General features: G+C 34.9%; 1 protein-coding gene across 4 annotated transcripts in view; it reads right to left on the bottom strand.

Moving 5' to 3' along the window:
- LOC107601072 (activin receptor type-2A-like) overlaps nt 1-17,940 on the bottom strand; it is an 81,267-nt gene extending 63,327 nt beyond the window's left edge. For all 4 annotated transcript variants that reach the window (XM_016293080.1, XM_016293081.1, XM_016293082.1 and 1 more), the window contains exon 1: nt 16,811-17,940. In XM_016293080.1, coding sequence (XP_016148566.1) covers nt 16,811-16,865 — 55 coding nt within the window. In that variant the 5' untranslated portion in view covers nt 16,866-17,940. The remainder of the gene's footprint in view (nt 1-16,810) is intronic.
- Nucleotides 17,941-20,521: the final 2,581 nt, after the last annotated feature.

Raw genomic sequence — 20,521 nt, 5'->3', positions numbered from 1 at the left:
TTCGCGGGAAAGTGAGCAAGACACGACAGTGATTATAGTTAAATAAGATGAAAGACATAGGCTATAATATAAAGAAATTAGCTACATTTATTTTCAAATTAAATATCACAACACACATTTATCATTCAGTCTAGTGCGTTTTACATATAATGTAAGCTTTAAAAAGCTAAACAGATTCTAATGTAGATTTAAAAAGGCACGACTGCTTAATTTTGGTGTGTATTTGTATACTTTTACCATCTAATCAATCTCCGCATGCTTTAATTTGGTGTCGCTATACGTTTGCATCACTAAGGTTAAATTAGCCTAAGTCTTTCTTTGGCCTGGGCTCTGGAAGTGATCTGATAAATCTAATAAACTTTAATTACTAAAACTGAAACTGAAACTAATCTATATAAAAACTAAATAGAAATGTGTTCACAAAATAAAAACTAAACTAAAACTAACAAAATTATTAATGAAACTAATAAAAACAAAACTAAATTTTTTTTTGCAAATTTGAAAATGAGATTAAAATAAAACAAATTTTAAAATGCAAAACTATAATAAGCTTGGTCTCCAGCAACATTTTTGTTATTGTTCGATTTTTTTAGTTTTCTGCAGCGACTCGGAGCACTTTTTATGCCCTTTTTTCTGGCTGAAGCACATTTGTTTCAATCTATAAGAATAATCAGCCTACACTACCAGTCAAAAGTTTTTGAACAATAAGATTTTTAATGTTGTTGTATTTTGTTTTTTTGCTTCTTTTGTCACTTTGTTAGGGGTTAAAATAATCAGATTTGAGCGCACCAATTTTTTAAACAAGAAATTAACAGATTTTGGTTGTAGTAATTGTACCATATTCATTTAGTAGCTAAATGTGAGACATTAGCTACACCGTCTGAAATTTTTGAAGCCCCAGTTTCGAAAGAAATTGGCAATTATCTGTTATCTTTAGCTTTTCTTAGTGCTAACACCATTCTCTATAGGCTCTCTCTCTCCACAGCATTTTTCTGCGGTGATCACTAGGGAATAAAGTTTTAAGGTAAGCTGTGGCCTTCACGTATGACTGTTATGATCAACCAGAGAAATGATATAGTGTCGTGGATTAGGGCAAAGGTAGAGTAAATTCATCTCAAATTAGTAACGTTAGCTGGGCTTCTTCGTAAATTTCTCCCCTGCTGTGTGTGATAGATTACTAGCAGCCGTTGTCTGCCTCGTCAACTGAAAAATGAAGCACCCTTATGATAAATCGATGGCGTGTTTTGTGCACAAATTTTGACTCTGTGCAACCATATATATACAGATTATTAACAGTTGAGTCTTATTGTACTCTTATTCTATTGATATATTATTTTTGGAACCTTGTGCTACACCCACACTGAAAGGACTGTGACACTACCAAGCACCCCTCGCTTGATTGTCCAAGGTAATGTTGATGTCCTTCTCATTTTTATATTATTTTTAAGTGTCAAGTCGTCCACAAATTTGTCGTGAGCAGTTTCATGTAGGAACTATTTTCTTTCTACCAATAGTTCCTACAGCACATGAAACTGCTCACTGATCATGATTTCTGGAAAAAGACATTGTTGTTGAGATTTAATGTGTCTTGCTTCAAGCTATTTTTAGCTGTACAAAACAGCTCTTTGTTTCAGGTGACACAATGAAGCCAAGGGCATGGTTGCTGTCATTGGAGGGTCAAGTGGTCATGGGACCTCACCTTAATTTCACAACTGGCTGCCATTTTTGCCAGCTACCACAATTTCAATTTGAAGTATGCTGAAGATGCCTCTTGCACTCTGGAATTTATCCAAAGGTAATGTCTACATTAATATTGTACTTGAGGGCTTGTTTTTTATTTGGTGGGTTAAACAAGGAATGTTTGGATGTGTTGTGTTTTTGCGAGCCACGCATTCAGGGCCGTCCTTAGGGGGGGTGCAACTGGTGCGGCCGCACTTGCCTAGTCAAATCACACACCTCTGCTTTGTTGCAGGACTGTTCTTGACTGTGTGTTTGTGATGGAAATGTTTTAAGCTGCTTATTTAAACGGTTAGGGTTAATATGCACCGAAATAAAAATTCTTGGCCGAAGCCAAAGAAAATAAAACACTGGGCCGAAGGCCGAATACCAAACACGGTTTTTCCACATTTTCTCCCCCATGTAGGCCTAGTTTGCCATTGCATTAATTAAATAGCCAAAATTTGATTTTTACTGTTTTGTCCTGGTTTAAAAAAAAATTTAATTACAAAACAACAATTTAAAAATATTTACTTAACACTGAACATTTTTTAACATTCTAGCAGACATAATACCAACAAAGCACAATTTAACTTAAAATGAGTAAGTTAGTAAAATAATATTTTTTGGCCATTTTTGACTTGAATCAGGCATGTATTTTTACTGTACAAATAAAGGCAGCCTTGCTGAGCAGAAGAGAATTCTTTAAAAAAAAATTAGAATATATAACAGATCCCAATTTGAACACCGTGTAAATGTTATAAAAATAAATGCATTAATAGAGTTGTTGCAGGGTAATTATTATTATCATTATTTTATTACTTTTTTATAATTTTATTTTACAGAACAACAGTAAAATTACAATACAAACATTTATGAATGTTGATTGAGTTGTTGTTTTTCTCAGCTTTTATTTTGTCAGAAACCCGCAGGAAGATCTCAGTGCTTCTGTTTGTTGACAACAGCAAGCAGATTTATAAATTATTCTCATTACGAATTTGGGAAGATGTTTGTGCTCTTCAGTTCACCACACTAATTTTCTATAGGGTTCAGGTCAGGGAACTGGAATGGCCATAGCAGAAGCTTGGTTTTGTGCCCAGTGACCCATTTTTGTGTTGTTTTTAAGGTTTGTTTTTGGATTATTGTCCGGTTGGAAGATCCAAACATGGCCCATTATAAGATTTCTAACAGAGTCACTTTTCGATTTTTTATCTGTTGGTATTTGATAGAATCAAAGATGCCATGTATCTAAACAAGATGTCCAGGACCTCCAGCAGAAATATAGGCCCACAACATTAAAAATACAGCAGTATATTTCATTGCACACATGGGGTACTTTTTATCCTTGTGTGCACCAACCCCATCTTGAGCGTTTGTTGCTAAAAAGCTATTTTTTTAGTTTCATCTGACCATAGAAGCCAGTCATATTTGACGTTCCAGTCGTGTCTGACAACAGAATATGCTGGAGATTGTTTTTGGATGAGAGCATGTTCTTTCTCCCAAACAACATGTGGTGTAGGTGCCGTTTATTTAATTTAATTTTTTTAAGGTTTTCTGACCCTGAGACTTAACTATTTTCTGCAATTCTCCAGCTATGGTCCTTGGAGAGTCTTTAGCCACTCAAACTCTCCTCCTCACCGTGCATTAGGACGATATAGACACATGTCCTCTTTCAGGCAGATTTGTAGCATTTTCTGTTGATTGGAAATTCTTAATTATTGCCCTGATGGTGGAAATGGGAATTTTCACTGCAATAGCTCTTTTCTTAAAGTCACTTTCTAATTTGTGAAGCTCAATTATTTTTTGCTGCACATCAGAAATATATTATTTGGTTCTTCTCATTGTGATGGATGATTAAGGGAATTTGGCCTTTGTTTTCCCTCCTATTTATATTCCTGTGAAACATTAAGCCATGGCTGGATAATTTAATGTTCATAATCACCCTGGTATGCTCAAAATTGTAAATATGAATGGGAATATACTTAACAGATATTTTACTCATAATAATTTCTAGGGGTGCCAATAATTGTGTCCAACGTGAATTTGAGAAAAACATTTATTTCATAATGAGATTTTCCCCCATTTTCAATTGTTTTAGTTCAATGAAAGGTTAGATATGTGAATTTTTTTTTAAATAAAAGATCAAAATTATTAACAATGCAAATTTATTTTCACAGCCTTTGATCATATTTACCAAGGGTGCCAATAATTCTGACCACGACTGTATGCAGTAAGATGATCACTAAATATGTTCTATAGTGTCTCCTGGTTCAATGGAGATAAGCATGACTGTCTGAACTTCTTTGCTGGAAAGTTTAGACAGAATTTATTAAACTAAATGTGTAAAATTGATCATGTTTTTGTGTTTATTTGAATTTAACATGTCTTTTCAATGTTATAGGTTATTGATGTGTTAACAGATAAAAACATAAAAATGACAGTATTTTACAATAAATTAACAGTACATTTTATTTTAATTTATAAAATGATTATTTTTCTAAATTAACAATAAATTTAACAGTAAATTAACTGGCTGAGTTGCATTACTTTTATGGTTAAAACTGTAATTCTACAGCAGCATACTGCTAAATTGCAGTAATCTGATGGCATTAACTGTAACTTCACAATTAAATACATTAAATCAACAGGAGCATACTGCTAAATCACAGTAATACCATGGAATAATTACCGAAGTCACAGTATACAGCTGTCATTTCACAATTATTTACTGTAAAAAAAAATTATACAGTAATTTAGTGTGAAAGTAATGCAACTAGTTGCCAGTAATTTACTGTGAATTTACATACAGTAACTTACTGTGAAAGTAATGCAACTAGTAGCCAGTAATTTACTGTGAATTTACGGTCAAATCATTTACAGTGTACTTATTTATGTTTTCTATGTACTTATTTTTGTTTTTCTATTAAATGCAACTGCACATTTTCCAGTTCACGAAACCTTTTGTGTCTCAAATACTAAAAAAATGCAATTTTCTTTAAACTACATAAAAACCCTTGCCAGACCAACAAAATTACCCCAAATGTTGTCCCAACTAGTCAAACACAGCTGTCTGAACAAAGAATTACATATTGTTGAAATTTTAAGGCTTTGTGAGTTCCCAGCATGCATTGCAGCATGAATAAATTATGCAGTTACTGTTATAGGACTATTGTTTTGCTGTTTGCTGACTTAATTTAAACTTTTTTGTTGTTGTTTTATCATTATTGTTAGTTATTTGTTGTACTGTAATGTAAAGAGCTCATATTTTTAATATTTGTTGGTTGTCACCGTTCTTGAGGTTAGTGTGTCTAGTTTTGAGGCCTTGAGAATGTTTAACCACTAATATTCATTTTCTGGATATCTTAGTCTTGAAAGTTGTTTACAAGCTAAGACAATGTTGTCTACATAAGACTAAATTATCCATTAAGGTTTATCATTCGTAAATAAATATAAAATCAATAATGTGGTGACTTCTTAAACATTCTTTTTTTTCTTCCAGGAAACAGAAAAAAATTAATTACTTCAACGAAAATAATTATTGTTTTAGTTGCTGTGACAAGAATTTTTCTATTTGCAACAAAGCAATCAGCATTGCATGAACAAACACATTTACATTGGCTAAACAAAGTATCTATTGAGAAGAACTAAAATACTATTGTTGAGGGAACTCAAAAGTCTTACTGCATCAAGTTGCCTTATTTTTTTATGTTTTCTCAACTATTTATGTTTTACAATGAAGAATGAATGATGTACAGCATGCCCACATTAATCAGTTGCTTGATCATCTAAGGACAAGAGGGAAAACCTGATAAAGAATTATAATAAAAATGTATCACCTCATTTATTTATTGCTGTCAAACATCAAAACATAGAAATTTTATTTTAAACTAAAGCTTCTCTTTTGTTGACAATACATTTATGAACAATTATCATTACAAGATTGGGAAGAAGGTTGGCACATGCTGCCACTTCACATGCATTCTATAAGTGAGCCCAACTTACAGCATTTGGAGAGATTTCATGTGGAGCAGCATTTACTGTGAACCAATCCTCTCAGAGACACTGGCACACATTTAGAAAGTTTTAAATATTGTATTTTATTAAATAACGTTTTATTTACTAATAATAATTAATAAACAGAGACTCAAATGTGTGTCCTTCTGGGTTATTACAATATTTGATGGTAAATTTAATATTAATTTATTTTCATTCCGAGTGAACTGCTGACAATATACATATGTGATGCGATCTAGGAAAACCCAACACATGGTGAAATTTTCCCTTTTTAGGTTTTGATACCAACAAAAGTTATGGCTATCTGACGTTGGCTGATAGCTATGATTTTCCGGAATGGAATTTTGAGAAAAACGGGTTTAAAGTGAGACGGGTTTCACTTTCACTTCTACTTAACGATCGCTGTCTGTCAGGAGCGCTATACTGCATCATTACACAAACAGACTGACGTCACCCTGAAGAGGACAGTTTTCTGTTGTTTATCATGATGGGCATAGTCTCTGAACTTTTGATCACCCCTTGTATGTTTAGATAGCACGAATAGTGTACCTAGTAGTTAACATTTAGAAAAGCGAGCGCAGTGCACCTGTGCATATAACAGACTGTCATCGGACTCCTCCTCTTTAGTAACTTCATTATCCGATCCTTCATCTCTGGATGTGAAATAGTCCATTATAACATCTTTTAGGGCACTGACATCACCAAGATTGAGCAACCAAGTTAGAGATCGACCGATATATTGATTTACCAATATTTTTCCTGACATGTAAGCATTTACCATAATCGGATATCAGTTTTGTAATATCGGATTCACCGATAAACTCAGCCATCTTGTGGGTATTTTGAGAATTGCGAGCAGGATCGCTATTGCAGCGCGTTTGAGGGGAGACGAGACAACAACAACAACGGTATGGTGCAGGTAGGGCTGGACGATATGGCCAAAATTTATAGAAAATTATACTGAATGGAATAGTGTATAATGTTACAAAAGCTTTTTATTTCAGATAAATGCTGATCTTTGGATCTTTCTATTCATCAAAGAATCCTGAAAAATTTACTCAACTGTTTTAAATATTGATAATCAGCAAATCAGCATATTAGAACAATTTCTGAAGGATCATGTGACACTGAAGACTGGAATAATGATGCTGAAGATTTAGCTATGTATGATCACAGGAATAAATTATATTTTAAAATCTATTCAAAATAGAAAGCAATTTTAAATAGTAAAAATATTTCAAAATGTTACTGTTTTTGCTGTACTTTGGATCAAATAAATGCAGCCTTGTTGAGCAGAAGAGAATTCTTAAAAAAAAATAAAAAAATTCCAACAACATTAAAAATCTTTCTGTTCAAAAACTTTTGACTGGTAGTGTAGGCTGATTATTCTTATAGATTGAAACAAATGTGCTTCAGCCAGAAAAAAGGGCATAAAAAGTGCTCCGAGTCGCTGCAGAAAACAAAAAAAAAATCGAACAATAACAAAAATGTTGCTGGAGACCAAGCTTATTATAGTTTTGCATTTTTAAATTTGTTTTATTTTAATCTCATTTTCAAATTTGCAAAAAAATTTAGTTTCGTTTTTATTAGTTTCATTAATAATTTTGTTAGTTTTAGTTTAGTTTTTATTTAGTGAACACATTTCTATTTAGTTTTTATATAGTTTAGTTTCAGTTTCAGTTTCAGTTTTAGTAATTAAAGTTTATTAGATTTATCAGATCACTTCCAGAGCCCAGGCCAAAGAAAGACTTAGGCTAATTTAACCTTAGTGATGCAAACGTATAGCGACACCAAATTAAAGCATGCGGAGATTGATTAGATGGTAAAAGTATACAAATACACACCAAAATTAAGCAGTCGTGCCTTTTTAAATCTACATTAGAATCTGTTTAGCTTTTTAAAGCTTACATTATATGTAAAACGCACTAGACTGAATGATAAATGTGTGTTGTGATATTTAATTTGAAAATAAATGTAGCTAATTTCTTTATATTATAGCCTATGTCTTTCATCTTATTTAACTATAATCATGATACCGTAACCGTCGTGTCTTGCTCACTTTCCAGCGAACAAACGCACATAAATAAGTGTGACTAATGAAATTCAATAATAATGGCGGAGCCTCAACATTGGATTTGCAGCGTTGCACATTCTAGCCATTCGCGCTGCAGCTGAAGTGAATGACAGCTTGGGAGCACTCGTTGCTCGCTTTCTGTAGTCTACATCATTTTATTTTTAAGATTTATTTTTAATGCTTCTGTAAAGGACTAACTATTCTGTAAATAGCCTATACACTGCAGAGTTTAAGGAGAGACAATGGCACTTAACAGTAAAGTCTTATCTAAATATGTTAGTTTATGCACATTTGTTTATGCACATTATATGTAGTTTATGCACATTTGTTCAAAACAGCCTGGCAGATTGTTCACAAGATGTAGGCAAAAGTTTGTATTGAGTATAGTTCTGTGTAACTGCATAGATAAACCGCGCTGTCAGCAGGCATTTCATAATCTAGAAGGACAAAAACATTATTAATAATTCTGATATAACATTCCAGTTGAGAAATGCAATAAAATACGATGTTTTGTTTGTTATATTCCAATATTCCAGAGAATATTATTCAGTGAATTAACACTATCCAGTGAACTATTCTTGACTCCATAGCTATTAAACAGCTTGTAAACCTACTAAAACTGTAGTTTAAAATGAAGTTGATATGACTCTTGTCCTTTATTTATTTTCTCCATTTGAAAACATTAGACATTCTACATTTATTTTGCTTATTGTCAATATTAGTGTTGTTGCTTTTTACAAATAAAATGTTTTTTTATTCTTGTAATATGAAGATTAAATTTAACATGAAAGACTGCTAATTTTCAACACTTAAAAAAAAAAAAAAGATGACTGCAAAGAGGAAAAACCAAAGTGAAATATGTTCTTACTTCACTCAGTCATTTATTTACTTTATAACAGTAAATAAATATTGGTTCTGCATATCGGTTATCGGGCACATAAACATGCAAATAATTGGTATCGGTATCAGTTATAAAAAAAAAAAAAATCAATATCGGTCTATCATTAGTCTGAGCTAGTGAGCAGCTTCAGACAGCGTTGTTTTCTTGCGCTCCGCCATCTCACGATATTAAAAAACGTTGTGTGCTGTAGTTTACACAGGACTGGCGGGAAATGTGCATTTACACACCTTTATTATATATGTTACGTGGTTTATTTTGATAGGTTAACTGTTTTTGTCGTGTCAAGAGAAAGCACCTCAGCAGCGTGTTCTTAACATGAGAGAAAGGCAAGACAAGGCAAGTTTATTTGTATAGCACATTTCATACACAATGGTAATTCAAAGTGCTTTACATAAAATAAAATAAAAACAATAATCACAACAATAAAACAAGGAATTTAAAACTTTGAAAATTATTTAAAAAAAATTGATTTAAGAGGTTTAAAATGAATTTAAGAAAACGATTTTACATATAATATAGTGCAATCAGTTCGGACATCGCACAGTGCTCATTCAATAAATGCACAGCTAAACAGATGAGTTTTGAGTCTGCATTTAAATGTGACTAATGTTTTAGCACATCTGATCTCTTCTGGAAGCTGATTCCAACTGCGGGTGGCATAATAACTAAAAGCACATTCCCCTTGTTTTGTGTGAACCCTCTGTATTTCTAACTGACTCGATCCTAATGATCTGAGTGGTCTGTTAGGTTTATATTCAGTGAGCATATCTGCTATATATTTAGGTCCTAGGCCATTGAGTGATTTATAAACGAGTAAAAGTACTTTAAAATCAATCCTAAATATAACTGGAAGCCAGTGTAAGGACCTGAGGACTGGTGTAATATGCTCAGATTTTCTGGTTCTAGTCAGAATTCTGGCAGCAGCGTTCTGGATGAGCTGCAGCTGTCTAATGGTCTTCTTGGGAAGGCCGGTGAGGAGACCATTACAATAGTCCACCCTGCTGGGGGTAAAGGCATGAACAAGTTTCTCCAAGTCTTGACTGGAAACAAAACCTCTAATTCTTGCAATGTTTTTGAGATGATAGTATGCTGATTTAGTTACTGCTTTGACATGATTACTGAAACTAAGGTCTGTCTCCAGAATCACACCAAGATTCCTGACTTGATTTTTTTTTGTTTGACCCCTAGAGTCAAGGTATGCATTCACCTTGAGAACTTCATCTTTGTTTCCAAATGCAATGACTTCGGTTTTTTCTTTGTTTAACTGAAGAAAGTTCTCGCACATCCAACTGTTAATTTCATCAATGCATTGGCAGAGGGAGTCAATGGGGCTGTAGTCATTTGGAGATAAGGCTAGGTAAATCTGGGTATCATCTGCATAGCTGTGATAGGTGATTTGGTTCTTTCTCATTATTTGACTTAGTGGGAGCATATACAGGCTAAGCAAGAGCAGTGCAAGAATTGAGCCTTGTAGACAACCAGAAGAAAGATACACTCTTTTCTGCTTGCTGCAATAAATCGCTATTTTTCTGCACTAAACAAGTTAATTTTGCCAAGATATTTTCAGAGATAATAGACAAGATGTTATAGAATAATAATTGAATGAAACCCTAATTTTGACAAAAAAATGTACATTCTACCTATTTTTCGAATTTCCTGAAAACGTCCCAGTGTGACATCCGAAGGGTTTTCCCAGATCGAATCACATATTGCCGCTATCCGTGATTCACATGGGTCTTCTCATGTCAGAAAATATGGAAAATCCCTGGTACACTTCACATATGGTTGTCTACAATTCAACATGAAAACATACTCATTTAAAATTACAATGGGTGTTACGATCTGTTCCTGAGCATCAATCCTGTGCAGTATCCCTCAGGATTTCCAGACACTCAGATAAAAAAAAAATCAAACAAAGTCACTAAAGTACAAACAATACACAGATCTAATCAGCTGCAGCATGTAAATAAATAGTGAAATGACCCTCTGGCTAACTATTCAACCTGAAAGTGTAATAGACTTAGGGCTATGAAATAACTTTGTTTAATCCAAATGAATCCATATAGAAAAGATTAAATTGGTACATTATTCCAGAAATTATTCCAAAATGGGGGTTGTGAGTAACAAACTTCCCTATTCTGTAAAACAGGTCACGTCACTTACAGTTCAGGTCTTTTGGATGTGTTTCGTTAAATATGAAGTTTTACTCAAGATGCCTTCAGTGGAGATACCAAAGATGAGCACAATCAATGCCCATCACATATTCAGACTGAGATCTGAATGTTTATTATTATTATTACTTTTCGTTTTCTTACTAACATTCAGATATTAAAATTTAATATAGATACTATCACTTCATACAAATGGATGCAATAAGACATGCTTAGTGGTTTAGTCAGGTGATATCCAATATATACTAGGGCTGCACGATTAATCGAATGTGATTCCCATGCGTATCTTGTCAGTAAAGTCGGTTCTGTGATTAGTAGTAAATCTCCATAAACGTGCTTTCAGATGGAGAAGCATTTACTACACAGAGCCGTAGTTCACTGACAAGCTATGCAAAATCGCATTCATAATCACAGACGATATAATCGCGCGATTATGAAATCGAAGATATCGTTCTGCGATTATGAAAGCTGTTTGCGTAGCTTCTCAGTGAACTACACCTCTGTGTAGTAAATGCTGTTCCATATGAAAGCACGTGAAAATACCACATTTAATAAAATTTTTACTCCAAACTCACTTCATAACGTCAGACGAGTGTTTGAAATAAATCCTTCTGTGAGATGATATGGCTTCTTACACAGAATAAGGCACGCAACATATTTCGTATTCTAAGCAGTGATAAAGGCTATGTCGATTAGCATTGCGTTAGAGACCTGCACTCCTGCGGGAGTACCGCAGGACCCAATGCAACAGGGTGCGGTGCGGGACAACTCTTGATGGGCGAGTGCAGGGACTCCCGCAAAATAGAAATTATCTAAACATAAAGGGTCTAAAACATATAAATTGTTTTAAACATCCCGCGCAGGTCTCTACATTGCGTTATAATATATTTTATTATAATAAGACAAACTCAGATAAAACCATATATTGTCGTAGTCGTGTGATTATTAGTCACGAATCAATGAAAGCAGTTAAATCTTCTGTTTATTCAGCAACCTATAGGGATTTCCTGGGTTTCTTCTGCAAGGCATATTTGGAGTTTCAGCGTGAGAGCGCCCTGTAGTGTTCGGATGGAGATTTACTGCTGATCACAGAACCGTGCTTCACTGAAAGATACGCATGACAATCGCAGCTTCTGCCTAATCGCGATTTATCGCCTTTGCGATTTAATTCCGATTAATCGTGCAGCCCTAACATATACCCCATTAAAATAAGAGGAAGAGAAGAACCAATTGTCTGTGAGCATTTCCTTCTGCACCTATATGGCAAACAATAACTTGTCTTGTACTAGTTTTCACTCCACACATGTACAAGAGAGAACCAAGTTAGATGAAAGTGAACACAATTTTCAATTAAAATAGTTCTTTATGCCATCTTATAAAAAAAATAGCTCCTGTATAATACAAATGCTCATTTATCGATTTGTCCGCAACCCTGTTGTGGCTGTACTAGGGATGCAGCGATTAACCGGTTTCGCGCTTTAAAACGTCACGGTTAATTAATAGTAAAGGTTCCGCTAAACCGAGTGTTTCTGTTACACGGAACGGAACTGTTGCAGCTTACACAAAATTAAAACAAAAGTTACACTAGTGGTGCACCAGCTTAAAATGACGTGCTTATCAGAGGCACGGAGGCTACTACATACATTAGAATGTTGTACTGAATGTTTGTACACGTGCGCAGCGCGATCGCTGATCTCACAAACAAAAATAATAGGCATGAATTTCTCAGGCCACATGTAAAATCATATGAATTATTATAAAGATTATTAAAATTAATATGTATGGATGACAGTTGATTACAATAATATTTCAGTTTATTTCCATCATTAGTAACAGTTTCCCCTGTGGGACAAATAAAGTTAATATTAATAATAGGCTACTTCATTAACTTTATTTACTGTCCCTGTTGTAGTATTATTCATAAGTAAAAACCAACAAGATTTTTTTTTCACCATGTTTCCAAATTCTCTACCCCAGGTCCAAAAGAAATGTAAAGAATGTACAAACTGAAAACATTAAATACTTTTGTGATCTATTTCTATTTGTTATTTTCAAAAAAGAAATACTGTTATGGATGTTTACAGATTAGAGGTCACCTTTTTTTAATTCCAATGGGAGAGATGGACTTTTGTTTGTCTTTTGTTATTATTATTTTGTGCTGTATTGTTGGTTACTATGTTATTTCTGTTTCAAAAGCCAGCAATAAATAACACTTTAATATCTAAAAAGTCAAGTGTTCATGTGATTTTATACATTAGTAATGTTGGGATATGAATAAATGCATAATAATCGTCATAATCGTAAAACCGTGATTATTCCTCAGACAATAATCGTACCAACAAAATCTATAATCGTTGCATCCCTAGGCTGTACAAATGATTTCTAGAGTGAATATATATTATTTACAACACAAAAAGATCTTTGTTTTTGGAGATTTGTTTCAGAAGTGGTGTTGCTGTACAATGACCCAGCTAAGCTGTCTAGGTGTTATACAAGGGAAATAAATGTAACCGCTCCTACCCACAACAGCTATGCTGATACAATGAATAAGACACTGGAAGAGGAACCACCATTACTTCCATTCTGCACTCCAGTCATGATGTAGTCTAAAACACTAACACAAGCGCACAAAACACTGTGCATAAATGTGTAATATTAATGCAAACTGCCAAATGATAATGCGTTCTGGGACAAAAACACAAACTGATTTCTGCTTGCTTTAAATGCTAATCTTGCAAGACCCTCAGTTCAACCAAAGCTCTCGTGAAAAACAGCTGACCATGGCATGTACTTTTTAGGGCTGCATTCAAATTTTAGGTGTGCATTAAGGAGGCAGCCTTATCAGTGGTGCATGAGATGCGATGACAATGTAAGTGTCATTGCATTATAATGTTTTTGTTAGCCTATCCAGTTGAAGCCTAGATGTGGCGCTGCTGCATTGTTCATTAAAAATATTGCGGAAAAAGAGAACATCAATGAGGAGAAGATCTTGTTTACATCAAAACTGAAATCAAGCTGTTCACACAGAACACATATTTCGTGCATTTTCTAGAAGGACATCTATTACCGTTGCACTCACATCTCGCACAAAGGAGACGCATGTTTAGAAAGTCATGTAAAATGAATGCAAGTTTAACTTTGAAAAAAACATATATCAAGACTTTATGGCGGGGTTTTCTGCACCCTAACTGAAATTATGCGTTTGAATATAATTCGAATTTTGATAATATTTATGTACAAAATTCCAATTTAGTTTTTCAGCCATTTTGACAGCCCTAGTACCTTTAATAGCTGCAAATATTTACATCAAAAACAGATACAGCAAGCAGAAGCCACCAAACAAAGTTTGTAAGCTCAACTAAGACGTATGCGGTCAACATTCTAAGGTCAAATCAAGCACACTACTTCCAACTTCTAGTATATCATCCATTACATTCGAGGTATTGTGTAACACTCACAAAGTTATATTAAAGTAAAAAAAAAAAAGTTAACCGTTAATAATAATAACTATCTATTTCAGTCTAATGCTTTAATTCCAACAGATGCAGATAAAGAATTTCCAATGAATAAATACACTAATTCCTCTTTATGCTTCCTGTTTCTCTGTGTGCTTTGGTCAGAAGTTGCCAGTTGTGATTTATTTAAGAGTTGAGACATTTAAGGATTGGGCAAGCGCTCAGCCTTGATTCTCTCAGCAGTCATATATAGTGGTCGACCGATATTGTTTTTTTGACAGCCCATACCGATATCTTAGAGAACAGGGTGCCCGATGGCCAATATGAAGCCGTTATATATGTGCGTAAATTTATTTTAATTCATATTTAAGAAATTTGAAATAATTTATTTTGTAATTCATTTTAAATGTCAAATAAACGTATGTATACTTTAGATGACAACTTCTTGATTCTGCATAAATAAATATTTAAAATAATATATAAATAAAAAAGTAAGTAAACACTATAACCAACAGGGCACTCTGTTTGTGTGCACTGGAATCATATTTTTTCAAATAAAGCCAAGGTAACACTCATTTTACATACAGCACACAGTGAAAATGACATGAATATGACAGTGGGCAAATGGATAAAGATATTGGCATAGTTTGAAATCAAAAGTTTAAAGTTTGTCTTTAAACAAAAAAAAAAAAAAAGTTGAAAGTTTGTCTTTTAAGATGAACTCTCCTCCTGTCCGCATTCAATTTGCAAGGACCGACCATCGAAACAAATGAAAAGAGGCAGTGGTGTTTGATATCATATTTCGTCTAATTACAGTGAGAAAAATTGTAGTAGCCAAGGTGAGCTGACTGACGTTATCAAGTACGCTGCTGTTCCATTTGCAGAATTACCGGACTTGCGTCATCCGGTCCACGGGAGTTCACACTCCCAAGTCGAACTCACGAAGTCCAAACTACCGAGGATGCAAGTCCGAAATTTGCGTACTTGGTATTGAGAAACGCACGCAGACCTATGTCACCAGACTATTTTCCTATTCTTCACGGTACTTTAGACAACGATGAAAACGCACACAGCAACAGGTCTGGGGGGAAATAAAAGTTCCTGGGACAAATTGTTCCAGGTCATTTCGGTGGAAAAGCGGCTTAAGTCTGCAAGGTTTGTGAAATTAAATGTTTATTAGACATTCAAAGATCTGTTTAAATCACATAAACGCGTATTTGCTGAATGCTGACGGTAAACAAAGAAGTATTATGTTTGCCTTTCTATTACTTATAATATAAAAGCAATCGTTATATTCGATAGCTTAGATGTAGCACATAAAATCAAACGGTTCAATTGTATCTGGTTTCTGAACAGTAGTGAATATGGTCCAAATACAGACAAAACATCCAGTGGCATCCTGAAGTATCTCTAATGGACATTCAATTGTGTAACAACTATTCAACACAAAATCATTGACAACAGTGATTTCTTACTTGTGGATCTAAAAAACACAGTTATAAAAAAAATCATGTGAAAGGTTCTTCATATCACTTCAAGCAGAGGCCCATTAGTTTACACCAATACCTCAGAGACATCATGTGCAATGTGACCCAAAAGATATGGTTTCTTATGTTACCCAGATGCTCCTGAATACTTCTGCCTTTAGACTGATATAAATACCGAAGCGATGTGCTCAAATATAACATTGTATTGATTAATTGTCTTTGTAGCCAAAAGAGTGCAGGGATGTGTGGGCAAGTGTGATTCAAGATGAGGGATGTAGTTGGGGGGGGGGGGGGAAAGTTTTTCAGTAAATGCAAAATTCAAACCTTGATCAAAAAGTCTGTTAAGAAATATCTGCCATTTGCCTTGCTATTCCTTAAATATTCTTGAATAAATCTAATCATTCAGGTGCATATCAAATATGCTCATGTTATGTAACTCCAGCACTCAGTCATATCTAATCTAATGTTCTCACATACAAATATGACCTTTGGCCTAGCCAGCCTCATCCAATAATTTTCTTTTTTTAAGCACTCATATACATATATGTAACATCCATGAATAATTTTAAAAAGGAGCTACCAGTAGAGGGGGTGTACATGCAACATATAAAACATGTATGCATGAGCAGCAGCAGTCAGCAAAATGTTATTGGTCAATATTGCAGGCACTAACAGTAGTTCAATGCATTACTAGTGTTTTCTCAACTCCACCGAACAGGTCTTTATGTTGGGGACTCATCAGACCAGTTACTGAGGAAATAAGCTGAAAAATCCTGGCAGCAAACGCTGCTCCTGTATGGATTATATTCAGATGGTGTTACGTAGCTTTTTTTTACAAGAAACCTGTGAATTCGATCTCAGTGCGGAGTAACACGAGAAACAGCCTCCAGTGGCACACACACATACACACACAAATAGGCATGTCATAATACAAATGTACACTCTGTATATGCATATTGCATTTTAAGGGGTCAAAACATATTAACACCCACCTGAGGAGCAGGAAATGAGGAACACTCCAAACGCTAGCTTCGTTGCAGGTCCCATTTTTCAATCTTCTGTCTTGTCCTACAAAATCCAAAAGTCTTTGCATCCAAGTTTCCCCTCGAACCACTGATCAGCAGTCAGTGAAACACATCCATGTCACCGAGTCAGTGATATATGGCAATGCACAAATCCAATTCCAGTTTATAGTCCTCAGCTTCAGTGATTTAGAAAAGTCATCAAGTGTCCACTGGTGATAGTTCATTCAAAGCAGACGAGCTTTTACAAATAAAGTGATCTATGACTGTCCATGCAGTTTGCTTTAAAACCCATATCAATAAGAAACTCCAATGGGTACGAATACTGTATCTATACAATGTTGCCCTAGTCTTGCGCTCAGAATAAACGAGCCCGTTCAATAAGCTGTTTCAGTAAATGGGCCAGCTCCCAACCCCAGTGATCAGAACAACTGGACAACCTATGCATAGAACCCGCCATAAAATATACAGATCAAAACATTGTTGTTAATGCAAAGGAACTGAGCAATGCTTCCAAACCACCTTAAAAGTCTATGGCAGTTCACTAAATGCATGCACATTCACGGAGATAAAAATGGAATTAACATCCCAAAAACGATATTTACACATCACGCTTACTTCGCTTAATATTTAAATATATGTAGTACAACAGATCATAGATAAAGTGAGATAAATGGGGTCACGCGCACGATTCAGCGCAAGCGCGAGATCAAGTTGACAGTGAAGGACTTAAATATGGCCAAACGCGCTATTTCCACATTCCCTTCGGGTGTAAATGACTCGAACCTGCAATTCCCGACCTCACAAAGCTTCTCCAGAACTGCTAAGGTAGGTAGTTAAAACAAACAGTCGTTTTAAACTAAGAGATGTCGACGGCTGAATAAAGCTTGGCACGAAATAACTTTAACAGCCCCGTCGGGAATATGACGCCAAAAATGAGAAGGAATTGCCAGATAATGTCACTAAATGTAATCCTTCAATATGTATTGTCCCGGTGCTCGCGGTCGGTTGACTTTTTAGAGCGGTCGGAACCCAATTTATCGCGATTTTCCTCTCCGTTCCTGTCAGTCACCGTTGGCTTACTGTATTCAAGATGGACGCTCGGGTGGATTGTTTTTGTTTTTTTCTGTCCTCACTGCCTTAACCCGCCCATTTTTTACGTCAGCCCGGCACCGCACTGATTGACAAGCGCTTTACCCAATCAGAAAAGCATATATAAATAATTGAAACCAACCATAGTGCTGGGTCCACATAAACCCAGCCCTCTCTATGAGGGGTTGTATGTGGCAGGAGAGTGGCTTTCATTCGGAATGTAGGCTGTGAAATATTCACTGTATGTTAATAGAAGTGTAGGATACTATTATACCTGTGATGCAACATCCTATAATTTATGAAAAGGCATACAACACGTTATTGTGTAATTGAATTCAAATGCAGTTTCTGTATTTTTATTTTATGTTGCATTTACATAGGCTACTGGGGAGAACGGGGCTAGTCCAATTACAAAAATGTGTTTTCAATTCAATTCAAGTTTATTTGTATAGCGCTTTTCATGATACAAATCGTTGCATAGCAACTTTACAGCAAATTACGTTTCTACAATATTCAGTGGTAGCTTATCAGTGGTGACTGTCAGTTAATGTACATATGGCAGAAATGTACGGAAAAATCAATTAAAGACGTAATCAAACAGACAATGAACACTATTAATAGCAATCATTATATGATGTAATCAAACTTATAGCAAAATGTGGTAGTTCTGTATGTTGTCTCAGGGTTGGCATCATCTGAGGTCCTCTGAGGGGTTGGCATCATCTCTTTTCAGGTGTTCTGGATCCAGACTGAAGCTTGGCAAAAAACTGAGCAAATAGAGACATAATTACCGTAGCTGCTGTTCCAACCAAGCAAAACTGATTTGTTTAACCCAAGCTAAAGAATAATGCGTATTTGATCAGATATAACTGCAGTACAAGATTATGAAATGCATTATTTGAATGCTTGGCCAAAGAGATGTGTCTTTAATCTAGATTTAAACAGAGATTTTGCCTGAACCCCAAACGTTATCAGGAAGGCTATTCCAGAGTTTGGGAGCCAAATGCGAAAAAGCTCTACCTCCTTTAGTGGACTTTGCTATCCTAGGTACTACCAAAAGTCGTCAGATATAAAATATGTTAAATAACTTATTAAATTACTTAGTAATTACTGAGTGGTTAAGGTGTTTTTCACTTTAAAATAATGGTCCAAATCACTAGTAGTTCCTGCAGGCCGACAAGGTAACGCTTGAGTAATTAGTGAGAGGCTAATGTATTTTTCACTTTAAAGCTAAAGTGCTACTAAGGAACTACTAGTGATCTGGACCATTATTTTAAAGTGAAAAACACGTTAACCCCTCAGTAATTACTCACAAGTAAATTAATAAGTTATTTAACATATTTTATATCTGACATACTGTACAGTCATACATTTGTGTGAAGCACTAGTGATATTTTACCAGTAGGTCTTTTGGAGTGGGATACATTGATACTGAACTGACAAGAAGCAGAAATCATAATTGTGAACTAATTAAATCATGAGCTTGTCAGCATAACTTCTTAATTATTAACATTTTTAAGTGAATTTTCATTTTTATTATTATTCTCTGTTTAAGTTTGAACATCCATCCTTTGGTAAGAGTAGTAGTCAAAATTAAAAAATGTAGCCGACTTATTTGGGGGATATCAAATTCATAAATTAGTTTCCACAAAGAACACAATTGTTCACTTTTAAGATGTTACTGTTGTGATTAGTAATTAATTGGTTATTCTTTATTAACCGGTCATAGTTCACAAGTAGTTCTCAATGAGGATATTTTTATTTAATAATTATCAAATATCTAATAAGGAACTACCTTTATCCTTCCTTGCTGCTTAGTTAATCTTGCTTCTCTATTAGTTAATAGTATTAAGTTAAGTGTTAATGTAGTACTACCTATTACTTCCTACATAGTTACTTGTTAACAACGGACCATTACTCTAAAGTGTTACCGCAAATTCTTTTAGGAAATCTGTATACGGCCCTGGTGGTCTATACACAGTAGCCAGAGCAAGAGATACAATAGATTTATTTTGCATATCTGACAGTGTAACATTAAGCAAAAGTATTTCGAATGAGTTAAACCTGTATCCTGTCTTCTGAGTAACATTGAGAATATCACTGTACACTGTTGCAACACCGCCGCCACGACCAGTCTGACGGGGCTCATGCTTCCTGAACAGTAGTTTGGTGGAGTAGACTCATTTAGACCAATATTTGGTTTTAGCCAGGTTTCAGTCAAGCAGAGTACATCAAAACAATTCTGTGATCATTTCATTTACAATAACTGCTTTGGGTGCGAGTGATCTAATGTTTAGGAGCCCAAACTTTAAAAATATTTTATATTTTGACCTCACTATTCGGGGAACAGACACAGTCTTTATAGATTGGCCAGTGCAAGTACTTCTATCATTTAAGCGGGTAGAACAAAAGTCCTCATGGCAGTTATTTTAGATTTGACTTACTAGTCATATGGAGCGTAGCGTCTTGGAGATGTTGTCCGACAGGAGTTCCACACCAACTCTGCTGGGGTGCAGGCCATCAGCGCGAAAAAGCCTAGGACGCTCCCAGAAAAGATTCCAATTATTAACAAAGAGCAGTTTCTGTTCT

The sequence above is a fragment of the Sinocyclocheilus grahami genome, unplaced genomic scaffold, assembly GCF_001515645.1.
Source record: "Sinocyclocheilus grahami isolate Dianchi unplaced genomic scaffold, SAMN03320097.WGS_v1.1 scaffold298.1, whole genome shotgun sequence".
Classification (NCBI taxonomy): Eukaryota; Metazoa; Chordata; class Actinopteri; order Cypriniformes; family Cyprinidae; genus Sinocyclocheilus; species Sinocyclocheilus grahami.
Note: the sequence above shows the minus strand (reverse complement) of the source record. Positions and strands in the feature narration are given on the sequence as shown.